Source organism: Mobula hypostoma, chromosome 14 (genome assembly GCF_963921235.1).
Source record: "Mobula hypostoma chromosome 14, sMobHyp1.1, whole genome shotgun sequence".
NCBI classification, from domain to species: domain Eukaryota; kingdom Metazoa; phylum Chordata; class Chondrichthyes; order Myliobatiformes; family Myliobatidae; genus Mobula; species Mobula hypostoma.
The window spans coordinates 42282407-42295561 of record NC_086110.1 but is presented as its reverse complement, the minus strand read 5'-3'; the positions used below and the strand labels follow the sequence as shown (position 1 = coordinate 42295561).

At 43.5% G+C, this 13155-nt stretch overlaps 1 protein-coding gene across 1 annotated transcript in view; it reads left to right on the top strand.

The window, feature by feature from the left end:
• The first annotated feature begins 265 nt into the window (after nt 1-265).
• The window catches only part of slc7a5 (solute carrier family 7 member 5), a 48500-nt gene continuing 35610 nt past the window's right edge, over nt 266-13155 (top strand). The window contains exon 1 of the mRNA XM_063067007.1: nt 266-1131. Within this exon, the coding sequence (XP_062923077.1) occupies nt 543-1131 (589 nt within the window). The 5' untranslated portion in view covers nt 266-542. The remainder of the gene's footprint in view (nt 1132-13155) is intronic.

Sequence of the window (13155 nt, the reverse complement as noted above, 5' to 3'; positions counted from 1 at the left end):
CAGAGTATTCAGTTCTATATTGTGTTGCCATTTTTTCTCCTCCTTTCTGAACGTATAGATCAGTGTTTTCTATGTTTATATCAACTCATTTTATCACGGGTATAATTCTTCAGGTTACCTTTAGCTACCAAATCTTTCAAGAAAAAAACTGAATTAAATAGCAGCTTGAAATATCTACTGTTCTCTCAGTATTTTACTCTTTTGACGCAAGTATACTGACAAAAGAAGACAGGTTAGATTTGAGGGAACTACAGATGAAAAGCGAATCAAAAGAGTGCGACTCCCAGCGAAGCGCCGACTGATCTGCCCAAGTATTGCATCATACCGGAATCCGTACGTACGAGTTTGAATGGTTGGGAGGACAACGCTTAGAAGAATGATTCAGTGATCCCACGGTGATCTAACTGGAGGCAAATTTGGCATTTAAAAGTGAAAAGTAAGCGGGTCGTGTCCATTTTCAGAGGGTCCAGAGGGGCGACAGCGGCACCTTTCAGACTAAACCAACGGTACCAACGACAGCCTGAGACTGAATTCAAGACCTCATGTCTAATTTAAAGAAGAGAGGCTCGGGGTCAGTCCGAGATGCAGGGGAAGACTGCAGTCAGGTGAAAGAGAAAATGTTAGCAGCAGATGCGAACGGGGAACCGGGCGTGTGCCCTGGCTTGGACCAAGATAGCCCACAAACACCGGGCTCGCAGGCGGCACCCACCGAAACCTCCGGTGTCGTCTTGAAGAGAACTATTACTCTAAGGAACGGGGTCGCTATTATTGTGGGAACCATTATCGGCTCGGGTATCTTCATCACACCCACTGGTGTTGTGCGAGAGGCCGGCTCCGTTGGTTTCTCGCTCATCATCTGGTCCATGTGTGGCGTCTTCTCCACCATCGGAGCACTCTGCTACGCAGAGCTGGGCACCACCATCGTGAAGTCGGGAGGGGACTACGCGTACATTCTGGAGGTGTACGGCTCTCTCATGGCTTTCCTCAAACTCTGGATCGAATTGCTCATCATTCGGCCCAGCTCACAGTACATCGTGGCGCTGGTCTTTGCCACGTATATCATCAAACCCGTCTTCCCCAATTGCGCCGTGCCCGAAGACGGAGCCAAATTGGTGGCTTGTCTCTGTATCTGTAAGTATGGATCAGCACAGGATATAGCTTCAGCTCGAGCCACTGTGGCACGGAACTATGTAATGCAACCCTTCACCGAATCGCTTCTCCTGTTTTTTGGGAAACTGGATAATTTTTTTAAATAGCTTTCTGCGCTTGAATACGGTTGTGATGTTTATCAAAGCAGATTTGTTCCTGAGTGTCTTAATTATTGAGGCAAGTAAGGTATAATTAAAGGGTTATTTAAGATGTTTTGTTTTAGAACAGATTCTTTAAAACTTTCTTCTATAAACGAAATTCATTTTGAATTATGGCCTCTTATTTTGTAACATTGTTCCGGGGCGCATGGCGCTGCTACGCCGGATCCACGTGCGATTGCTGCTTTTTCTGTTTCATTGTACAGTACGGTTCGTCATGATTCTGTTTTTATAGCTTATTGGATGGGGCGGCTGTCAAACATACTTCCCATGTATGTGCTCGATTTGCTGATGCAACAGCTTGCTGAGTGGACGAAAGCCAAGACCGTCCCCACCCCCACACTTTCTTTATACTATTTCTCGGTCAATTCAGCTTAAAAACAGTATGCTACTAGACAAAAGAAGTGAATTTAAAAACGCAAATACGAGGAAATCTGCAGATGCTGGAAATTCAAGCAACACACACAAAATACTGGTGGAACGCAGCATGACTATCTATAGGAAGGGTCTCGGCCCGAAACGTCGACTGTACCTCTTCCTATAGATGCTGCCTGGCCTGCTGCGTTCACCAGCATTTTGTGTGTGTTGAGACAAAAGAAGTACTTATTTTGTCACACGCTGCCTTCCCCGGGTAGAGGAAATCCTATGATAATATCTGTCCAGTCAACGTCCTCTAGGACAGGTGGGCACTGTACAGGATTTGACAGTATCCAAAAACATGGTTAAAGTTATCACACCAATGAGTGGCTTTGGTGTGTAGATAACCTCTGCATGCAGGGATTTTGTTTTTTGAAATTGAGGCTTTAAATGTGGTCGACCATAATAGGTAATTTGGGTGGAAGAGAATATGTGATGGTCAAAATATCTGTTTGGGTTGTGCCTTTGTTCTGTACCAGGAAAATAGTGCTCAGTAACAGGGAATGTACTGGAAGCTTGCCCAAATGTCTATTTGAGATCGAACAGAAATTCTCTGCTCCACTGTTGGGCTGAGTGTTAGAGTGAATTCCATCTTGCCCATAAAAGTTCCTTTTCCTGAAATATTATGCAGTACTTTGAGCCTTGACTAAATTTGAAAAAAAAAACTTGTATGGTAGAAACATAAAGTCAGTTTTTAAATATTCTTTAGTTGAAGCTGTAAATTCTACTCGTGTTTGTTCAGGCTATTTATTTTCAGATAGTTTTCAAAAGAAAATTATCAGAATTCTACACTGAAGCTGCTATCCAAAGAGCTCCTCAAGTCAATAGAAGTGCTGTGAAATGTTCCTGCATTTTACAATACACAATGTGTTGGTCTCATACACTTGCTCTACCTTCTAAAAATATTACTTTGAAATTTTATATGCAGTACTTTCTTCAGGAAAACTGAATTAAAATTTTGTGTTCCATCTTGTTGCTTTAGCTGAAATAATTGTAATAAAAGTTTAATCAAAGCACCCCAGAAGTTAGAGAAGCTTCTGTTGTGTCCTTGAGCTTGGTATGGAGAAATTGTTTCTTTTCAATAACTTGATCTCTACCTCACAAGAACATTTCAATTTACGTCTTCCATATGATGTGATCTGACATCTATTTAATTGTTGAGCATGCTTGGTTCTGTCTCCCTGTTTTGTGGAGCTGACAGCTCCTGAAAACTTATCAAGTCAGAAAGTTCAGCATGTGTTCCAAATTAATTTAAGCACATTTTGTTTATACTGTTTACTAATGCACCATCTATTCAGTGGTTCCAGATGATAGCTTGCCATAAAGTTAGAGTTAGTGATGTTGGTATTTCAAATGTTTAGTGCATTATTTGTAAAGAGTACAGATAATAACATATATGTAAGCAGAATCAGCCCAAGTATTTCTACCCACATGAAACCTAGATTCTCAACAAACATTTTTGCAGAAATTCCTCTGCACCTTCCACACTTCCATGTGAGCCTGGTGTCAATGGATTGTTACATCTTGGTGCTCTGCCAGCTCGTTGCTCAGTCCTATGTGACTTTTGCAGCCGAAGGTTTATTCTCAGTTTAATTCACTTCCCCATACAAGCTCAGTGTCTCATGGTGGACTTTGAAGTCGCCGGGCTAGTCACTGAGATCATGTTCCAATTCATCCTCGGCCCCGAGGGATGGCCTTAAAAGAGGGAGAAGACAACTCGTGGATACCAGTAGTCTTTGCATGTAGCTAAATGCACGCTTGTCCTGTATTTTAAGAGCGTATTAACAGTAAATGAAAAACAACCAGTGCCATTGTTTCCTCTGCTGATGATTCATGGTAGTTTTCTGCAGGCTTTTGATAGTTTACTCCTTTCCTCCTTAACTTGGCTGTGGGGCTTCTTTTGTTAAGTTTTTATTATTAACCTTTCACCCAGTGCAACATAGAGTGCAAAATTGGAATTCAGTGTTGCTGAGGGAAGTACTGTATATAAGCTTTCGAAGTGTTACTTCAATGTGTGTATCTGAGACCAACATATAAAATGTACTATTTGATTATTGCTATCCAGTGATTTGAATAATTTAAATGGTGGATTATTCCATTATTTCTGAGAACTTGGATGTGGGAAAGGTAATATTAATGTTCATGTTAATTTGTCTTGTTTGCAGGTCATAATTGTTTCACAGTGTCTTCATTGCAAAAATTGGGGCTGTCTAGGTAATTTGATAAAGTTGCAAGCTCTTTGAAGGCAATTTGAAAATCTGTCTGTTTTGTATATACTACGATATTGGCATGCTAATTACGTCTGAGCTGGAAGTTCTACACACTTTATTGGAAGTTGAAATTCTGTTGTCACAGATGGTGTGTTCAGGGACCAAAAATGGGCCGTGCACCACAGATACTCTGAAAATTGGATCTTGTACACCAAAAATTAACAAAAGTAGTACTGATCACTACAATGTCATGAAAGTGCATTTCTTATTAAATCGAGTTTGTAAAAAGAATAAATGTTCTAGCTTTCCACACAAAGAGTAAGCAGTCGACGTTTCAGGCCAAAACTTCTGATGAAGGGTCTCTGCCCGAAACATCGACTGTTTACTCTTTTCCATAGAGTTTCATTGTACCTATGTATAATAACAATAAAGATCATTCAATTCAATACAATACAATTCAATTCAATGCTGCCTGGCCTGCTGAGTTCTCCAGCATTTTGGATATATTACTTTGATTCCCAGCATCTGCAAATTTTCTGTTCTTTAACATTCTAATTTTACATGATTAGCTTACTAAAAATATAGTACAATGTTATCAAACTAACTTGTTCAGGGAAAAAATAATTTTTATTCCAATTTTCACCTGAAGTTGCCTTTATTTTTCTTGCTCCATAAACAGGGATAGAGGAGACCTCCATTATTTTGATGAATTGCAGGTAACGGTAGTAATAAGAAACAAATAGGAATGGTATGATAGCATAGTGCTAGGCTAACCGCAGTTACAGTGCCAGTGACCCGATTCAATTCATCCCACCCACTGTCTGTAAGGAGTTTGTATGTTCTCCCTGTGACCACATGGGTTTCCTCTCAAAGTCCAAAGACGCACAGATTAAAAGGTTGATATAACATGGATGTAGTTGAGCCTGAAGGGGCATGTTACCATGCCGTCTCTAAATCTTTTTTTTAAATGAGCAGAGTTTGAATAATTTAAATAATTATTTTGAATCTGTGGACATTAGATTAGTCATTTGAATTCTGTCTACATGATCTTAAGGCACCACAGCAAAATAACAATATGTATGTGCTTTAGATAATAAAATAAATCTCATTTCAACTCTTTTTCAGAATTTGAAATAAGATGTAAAGGTGATCACAGTTTTTGTTTAAAATACAGTTACTATTTTAAGTATTGCTATAGAAAAAATTTGTCACTCTTGCCTAATTATCAAAAATTGCTACAAAAATAATACCAAAGTACAATTTGCCTTTAACTGAAACTATTCTATCATGTAATGCTAAAAGTGAATTATTACATATCCCAGGCTAAGCTGAAAAATAATGGTGCATGGGATCCGAGGGAGAGTGGCAAATTGGATCCAAAGTTGGTTCTGCAGCAGGTAGTAGAGGAAGTGTTTGAGAGTGGTTTTCTAACTGCAAGGCTGTTATCATTGGGGTTACATAAGTTTTGTACACAATTCTTTACTTCTTCTTGTCACTTTGGACTAAATGTGAAGAAGTTTGCACATGCTTTAACATTGGCCCTGTGGCTGAGTGGAAAGTGGAAAGCATTAGACTTCAGAAGGATATAGGCGTTAATTGGGCAGAAGAGTAGCTAATGGAGTTCAAGCAATGAAGTTTGTGGTTGTGCACTTGGGGAGATGCAACATGGCAAAGGAATTCAATGAATAGGAAAATATTGAGAGTTGTGGGGGAACAGAGGCGAAAGGTGGTAGAATAAATTGATTATCTGATTAAGAAGACGCATGGATATTTTCTGTTATTAGCTGTAACGTGGAATGTAACACCAGTCATGTTTTGCTAGTCACAGCTTTAGTTAGGTCACAGCTGAATTATTATCTACTGTTCTGATTGCTATATTACAGGTAAGGTATGAATGTGCTTATAGAGGCAGCAGCAGAAATTTACAAGGATATTGCCAGAACTATAGAGTTCTGGCAACATGTGGGTCATTTCCAATGAAACAGAGGAGGTTACAGAGATATTTAATAGGGTGTATGAAATTTTGTGCAGCCTAGATCAAGTAACAAGGATAGATTTGTTTCCCTTAGCTGATGGTTCAGAAAAATCAGTGGGCATAGAATTAGATTTTGGTAAATGACCCTAGGAGGCAGATGTGGAAATTTAAAAAAATTCCCCCAGATATCAGAAGAGGTCTGGAGCTCACAGAAAGGGTGGTAAAGGCTGCAGCAATCATTTAAACAGGGTCCTGGATGTGTAGTTGAGGAGCTGTGACCTGCAGTGCGCTGTCTGTAAAGAGTTTGTACGTTCTCCCCATGACCGCGTGGGCTTCCTGCCGGTGCTTCGGCTTTCTCCCACGTTCAAAAAATGTAGGGGTTGGTCACGCTGCTGTAAATTGGGTGGTGTGGGGGCCACTGGGCTAGAAGGCCCCGTTACTCTGCTGTATCTAAATAAGATCAATGGTGGAAAGCCGGGTTTAGGTACGACAGTTTGACTTCAACTGACATGGACACTAGACCGGAAGGGATATTGCTTCAGTTCAGTTTTTTTCCCTCTATATTTACTTATCATGTGTTTCATCGCATTGCTGCTGTAAAGTTAACGACTTTCATGACATATGCAGGTGATATCTGATTCTGATTCTGCTTCCAAAGTTTTATTTTGTGTTTCAGCCTATTTGTATTCCTTGCCATTGACAAGTGTGTTGGCCTCACTTTAGTAAATTAAGAGTGAACTTAAGCACGAAATGTTTGTTTAAAAAGAAAGGAACAGAAAATTCTATAGTTACTACTAAATGTATGAAGTACTTATTAATAATGACCTAAATATTTTCACAATCCAAACCTAAATAGAGTTACTGTGCAGATAATTTGTTGTTTCGTTGGTTAGATATAATGTGAATCTTTAAAAACAAGTTGGCAAAATCGTTTATTAGTCAATGTGGTTGAAGCAGGTTTTTCTGATGCAAGTCTTGTCTTGTGTTGCACTCGTTCACTCTGCAGTGGGTGGACCTGAAGTTAATATTAATTTACAAGCAGCTGTTTAAGTATGCAATGTACATTTGCTTTGACAGCCTTTTGAATAATGTTGTAAGGTAGAGAGGTCATTTTGCAACTCTGCGATCTCTGGCGAGACCACACTTAGAGTGTTGTGTTCAGTTCTGGTCACCTCATTATAGGAAGGACGTGGAAGCTATGGAGAGGGTGCAGAGGGGATTTACCAGGATGTTGCTTGGATTGGAAAACAAGTCTTATGAGGTAGAGTTAGCAGAGCTGGGACTTTTCTCTTTGGAATGTAGAAGGATGAGAGGGGACTTGATAGAGGTCTACAAGATTATGAGAGGCACAGATAGGGTGGATAGCCAGTACCTGTTTCCCAGGGCATGAATAGCAAACACCAGAGGGCATATGTACAAAGTTAAGGCAGGGAAGTTCAGGGGAGACATCAGGGGTAAGTTTTTTCACAGACGGTTGTGGGTACCTGGAATGACTTGCCAGGGATGGTGGTGGAGGCTAAAACATTAGGGGTATTTAAGAGCCTCTTGGACAGGCACATGGATGAAAGAAAAATTGAGGGTTACGGGGTAGTGTGGGTTTAGTACGTTTTTTTAAAGGAATATATGGGTCGGCACAACATCGAGGGCTGAAGGGCCTGTACTGTGCTGTAGTATTCTAGAGTCTAGTGTCTAGTGACAGTAAAGTCCTCCTTCTATTAATTGTTTTGCCCATCATATTCCACACACTTTTTGCTTACAGCAAAGTATCATGTGTTGTTGCCCTTCTATATCAAACGGTTTTCGTGCCAATGATTAATGTTTCAGCTACAGCGAATTAGTTTTATTGTTATAATTACTGTACTGATAAATAATACAAATTTGAACCACAATAGCAAAGTTTTGAGAATTAGGTTTGGTACTTATATTGTGTACAGCAGGCTGTCTTTTGTATAATATACTGTTGTTGACATCTCAAAGTTTGAAGACAGCATATTAATGGGGCAATTTTAACTTGTACATTGGTTTTACTCTCTACAGAATGCATATTTCCTACAGCATTTTATCATGAAATCTATATACTCAGTATTAAATCTCTCTTTGCACCTAACCTGCTAAACTGGTTAATTGTAAACACAAAATAATCTGCAGATGCTGTTGTCAAAGGAACACTCACAATGCACTGGAGGAACTCAGCAGGTTGAAAAGATTAGTTGACGTTTTGGGCCAAAACCCTTCGTCAGGACTGAAGGAAGAACTTTGGGGAAGGTTTGAAGAATGCTGGTAGTTGAAAAAAAACAGTAATTTGAAAGACAAAGGGGTAGGGGAGGGGAAGCAGGGAGGTGATTGGCAGGAGAACAATGTGCAGTAGTAGAAGGAGGCGGAACTATGAGGGAGGTGATGTGAAATAGGGATAGAAGAAGGGAGGGGGAGGGAATTACCAGAAGTTGGAGAAGTCTATGTTCATACCAAGGGGCTGGAGACTACCTAGACGGTATATGAGGTGTTGCTTCTCCAACCTGAGTTTAGCCTCATCATGGCAGTAGAGGAGGCCATGTATGGACATATCTGAATGGGAATGGGAAGCAGAGTTGAAGTGGGTGGCTACTGGGAGATCCTGTCTGTTGTGGCGGACGGAGTGGACGTGCTCGATGAAGCGGTCCCCCAAATCTGCATCGGATTTCCCCGCTGTAGAGGAGGCCACACCGGGAGCACCGGATGCAATAGGTGACCCCAACAGACTCACAAGTGAAGGGTTGCCTCACCTGGAAGGACTGTTTGGGGCCCTGAATGGTGGCAAGAGAGGAGGTGTAGGGACAGGTGTAGCACTTACGCTTACAGGGATAAGTGCCGTGTGGGAGATCTGTGGGGATGAACGTGTGGATAGGTGAGTCGCGGAGGGATCAATCCCTGCGGAAAGCAGAGAGGGGTGGAGAGGGAAAGATGTGCTTAGTGGTGGGGTCCTGTTGAAGGTGGCAGAAGTTGCGGAGGATAATGTGCTGGATCTGGAGGCTGGTTGGGTGGTAGGTGAGGACAAGGGGAACTCTGTCCCTGTTGTGGTGGTGGGAAGATGGGGTGAGGGCCGAAGTGTGGGAAATGGAGGAGATGCGGGTGAGGGCATCATTGATCACCGTAGAAGGGAAACCACGACCCTTAAAGAAAGAGGACATTTGAGATGTCCTGGAATGGAAAGCCTCATCCTCGGAGCAGATGCGGCGGAGACGGAGGAACTGGGAATAGGGAATGGTGTTTTGCATGCGGCGGGGTGGGAAGAGGTATAGTTGAGGTAGTTATGAGAGTCAGTGGGCTTGTAGAAGATGTCAGTGGACAGTCTGTCTCCAGAGATGGAGACCGAGACATCGAGAAAGGGGAGAGAAGTGTCAGAGATTGACCAAGTGAATTTGAGGGCTGGGTGGAAGTTTGAAGTAAAGTCGATGAAATTGACGAGCTCAGCATGGGTGCAAGAAGCAGCACCAATGTAGTTGTCAGTGTATCGAAGGAAAAGTTGGGGAACAGTACCGAATAGGTTTGGAGCACAGACTGTTCCACATAACCAACGAAGAGGCAGGTGTAGCTGGGTCCCATGCGAGTTCCCATAGCTACACCCTTAGTCTGAAGAAAGTGGGAAGAGCCAAAAGAGAAGTTATTAAGTGTGAGAACCAGTTCCGCCAACTGGAAGAGGGTAGTGGTGGTGGGGAACTGGTGGTGGGGAACTGGTGAGGTCTATTATTCAGGAAGTAGCGGAGTGCTTTGAGGCCTTCTTGATGGGGAATGGAGGTGTATAAGGATTGGACATCCATAGTAAAAATGAAGCAGTTGGGACCGGGGAACTGGAAGTTATTGAAGAGGTGGAGGGCATGGGATGTATCGCGGATGTAGGTGGGGAGGGACTGAACTATGGGTGACAAAATGGAGTCCAGGTAGGCAGACACAAGTTCGGTTGGACAGGAGCAGGCAGAAACTATGGGTCTGCCAGGACAGTCAGGCTTGTGTATCTTTGGGAGGAGGTAAAACCAAGCGGTACAGGGTGTGGGAATAATGAGTTTAGCGGCTGAGGATGGAAGGTCTCCGGAGTTGATAAGGGCAGTGATTGTGCGGGAGACAATGGTTTGATGTTTTTTAGTGGGGTGCTGTTGCAGGGGTAAGTAAGGTGGTGTCAGAGAGCTGCTGTTTGGCCTCAGTGAGGTAGAGGTCCGTCCGCCAGACTACTATGGCACCACCTTTGTCAGCAGATTTGACGGTGAGGTTTGGATTAGTGCGGAGAGAGTGGAGGGTAGTGCATTCAGAGGGAGTGAGGTTGGAACAGGAGAGAGGAGCGGTGAAGTTGAGACGGTTGATGTCTCGGCGACAGTTGGAGATGAAGAGATCGAGTGCAGGTAGAAGGCCCGGGCGGGGTGCAGGAGGAGGAGGAGGGTTGAAGACAGGAGAAACATAGAAACATAGAAAATAGGTGCAGGAGTAGGCCATTCGGCCCTTCGAGCCTGCACTGCCATTTATTATGATCATGGCTGATCATCCAACTCAGAACCCCGCCCCAGCCTTCCCTCCATACCCCCTGATCCCCGTAGCCACAAGGGCCATATCTAACTCCCTCTTAAATATAGCCAATGAACTGGCCTGTGGCAGAGAATTCCACAGATTCACCACTCTCTGTGTGAAGAAGTTTTTCCTAATCTCGGTCCTAAAAGGCTTCCCCTTTATCGTCAAACTGTGACCCCTTGTTCTGGACTTCCCCAACATCGGGAACAATCTTCCTGCATCTAGCCTGTCCAATCCCTTTAGGATTTTATACGTTTCAATCAGATCCCCCCTCAATCTTCTAAATTCCCACGAGTACAAGCCCAGTTCATCCAGTCTTTCTTCATATGAAAGTCCTGCCATCCCAGGAATCAATCTGGTGAACCTTCTTTGTACTCCCTCTATGGCAAGGATGTCTTTCCTCAGATTAGGGGACCAAAACTGCACACAATACTCCAGGTGTGGTCTCACCAAGGCCTTGTACAACTGCAGTAGTACCTCCCTGCTCCTGTACTCGAATCTTCTCGCTATAAATGCCAGCATACCATTCGCCTTTTTCACCGCCTGCTGTACCTGCATGCCCACTTTCAATGACTGGTGTATAATGACACCCAGGTCTCGTTGCACCTCCCCTTTTCCTAATCGGCCACCATTCAGATAATAATCTGTTTTCCTATTTTTGCCACCAAAGTGGATAACTTCACATTTATCCACATTAAATTGCATCTGCCATGAATTTGCCCACTCACCCAACCTATCCAAGTCACTCTGCATCCTCTTAGCATCCTCCTCACAGCTAACACTGCCACCCAGCTTCGTGTCATCCGCAAACTTGGAGATGCTGCATTTAATTCCCTCATCCAAGTCATTAATATATATTGTAAACAACTGGGGTCCCAGCACTGAGCCTTGTCATCAGTAGGGGGAGGGGAATCCTTGCCAAAGAAGTAGGCTCGGAGACATAGGCGACGGAAAAAGAGTTCAATGTCATGGCGGGCACGGAACTCACTGAGGTGTGGACGGAGGGGGACAAAAGTGAGGCCCCTGCTAAGGACAGAACGTTCTGCCTCAGAGAGGGGAAGGTCAGAGGGGATGGTGAAGACATGGCAATGGTTGGGGCTGGGGTTGGAGGAGGGTGAAGAGTGGGAGGTCTCAGGAGGGAGAGGGGGGTTGGGATTAAACTGGTTAATTGGTGTTCACTTCATATCTAGTTCCTTTTATCTGCTGTGAACTACTGTAACTTATGATAAGACCGCCCACATGCAGTCTTCTGATTAAAGTGGAGAACGAAAGGATCTTAGTAGTGGAACAAATGTACATAGAAACAGAGAAATCTACAGCACATTACAGGCCCTTTGGCCCACAATGTTGTGCTGACCCTGTAACCTACTCTAGAAATTGCCTAGCATATCCCTAGCACATAGCCCTCTATTTTTCTAAACTCGATGTACCTATCTAAGAGGCTCTTAAAAAACCCTATTGTATCTGCTTCCACCACCACCGCCAGCAGTGCATTCCACGCACCCACCACTCTCTGTGTGAAAAACTTGCCCCTGACATCCCCTCTATACCTGTTTCCAAGCACCTTAAAACTATGCCCCCTCGTGTTAGCCGTTTCAGCCCTGGGAAAAAGCCTCTGGCTATCCACACGATCAATACCTCTCAGCATCTTATACACCTCTATCAGGTCCCCTCTCATCCTCTGTCGCTCCAAGGAGAAAAAGCCAAGTACACCCAACCTATTCTCATAAGGTACGCCCTCCAATCCAGGCAACATCCTTGTAAATCTCCTCTGCACTCTGACTATAGTATCCACATCCTTCCTGTAGTGAGGTGACCAGAACTGAACACAGTACTCCAAGTTGGGTCTGACCAAGATCTTATATAGCTGTAACATTACCTCACGGCTCTTGAACTCAATCCCACGGTTGATGAGAGACTCGGACCCCAAGGTTTCTCAGATCCTCCACACTGCCAAGAGTCTTACCATTTGTATTATATACTGTCTTTAAATTGGACCTACCAAAATGAACCACTTGACACTTATCTAGGTTGAACTCCATCTGCCACTTCTCAGCCCAGTTCTGCATCCTATCGATGAACCACTGTAACCACTGGCAACCCTCCAGACTATCCACAACACCCCCAACCAGTGTGTCATCAGCAAACTTACTAACCTACCCTTCTACTTCTTCATACAGGTCATTTCTAAAAATCACAGAGAGGAGGGGTCCCAGAACAGATCCCTGTGGAACACCACTGGTCACCAACCTCCATGCAGAATATGAACCATCTACAACCACTCTTTGCCTTCTGTGGGCAAGCCAATTCTAAATCCACAAAGCAAGGTCTCCTTGGATCCCATGCCTCCTTACTTTCTGAAGGAGCCTGGCATGGGGAACCTTATCAAATGCCATACTGAAATCCATATACGCTACATCTACTGATCTACCTTCATCAATGTGTTTAGTCACCCACTTATCTGTCTCCTGTGGCCCCGGTGTGACTACCTGCCTGTAGCTCCTGTCTATCACCACTTCAATCTCCCTAACAAGTCGAAGGTCATCAAGGTGCAGCTTCAGTTCTAACACGGTCTCTAAGGAACTGCAGCTCGATGCACCTGATGCAGATGTGGCCATCAGGGAGGCTGGAAATCTCCCTAATATCGCACACCTGGCACCCAGAACAGAAAACTGGCCTTGCAGTCATACCCACTATTCTATGCGCCAAG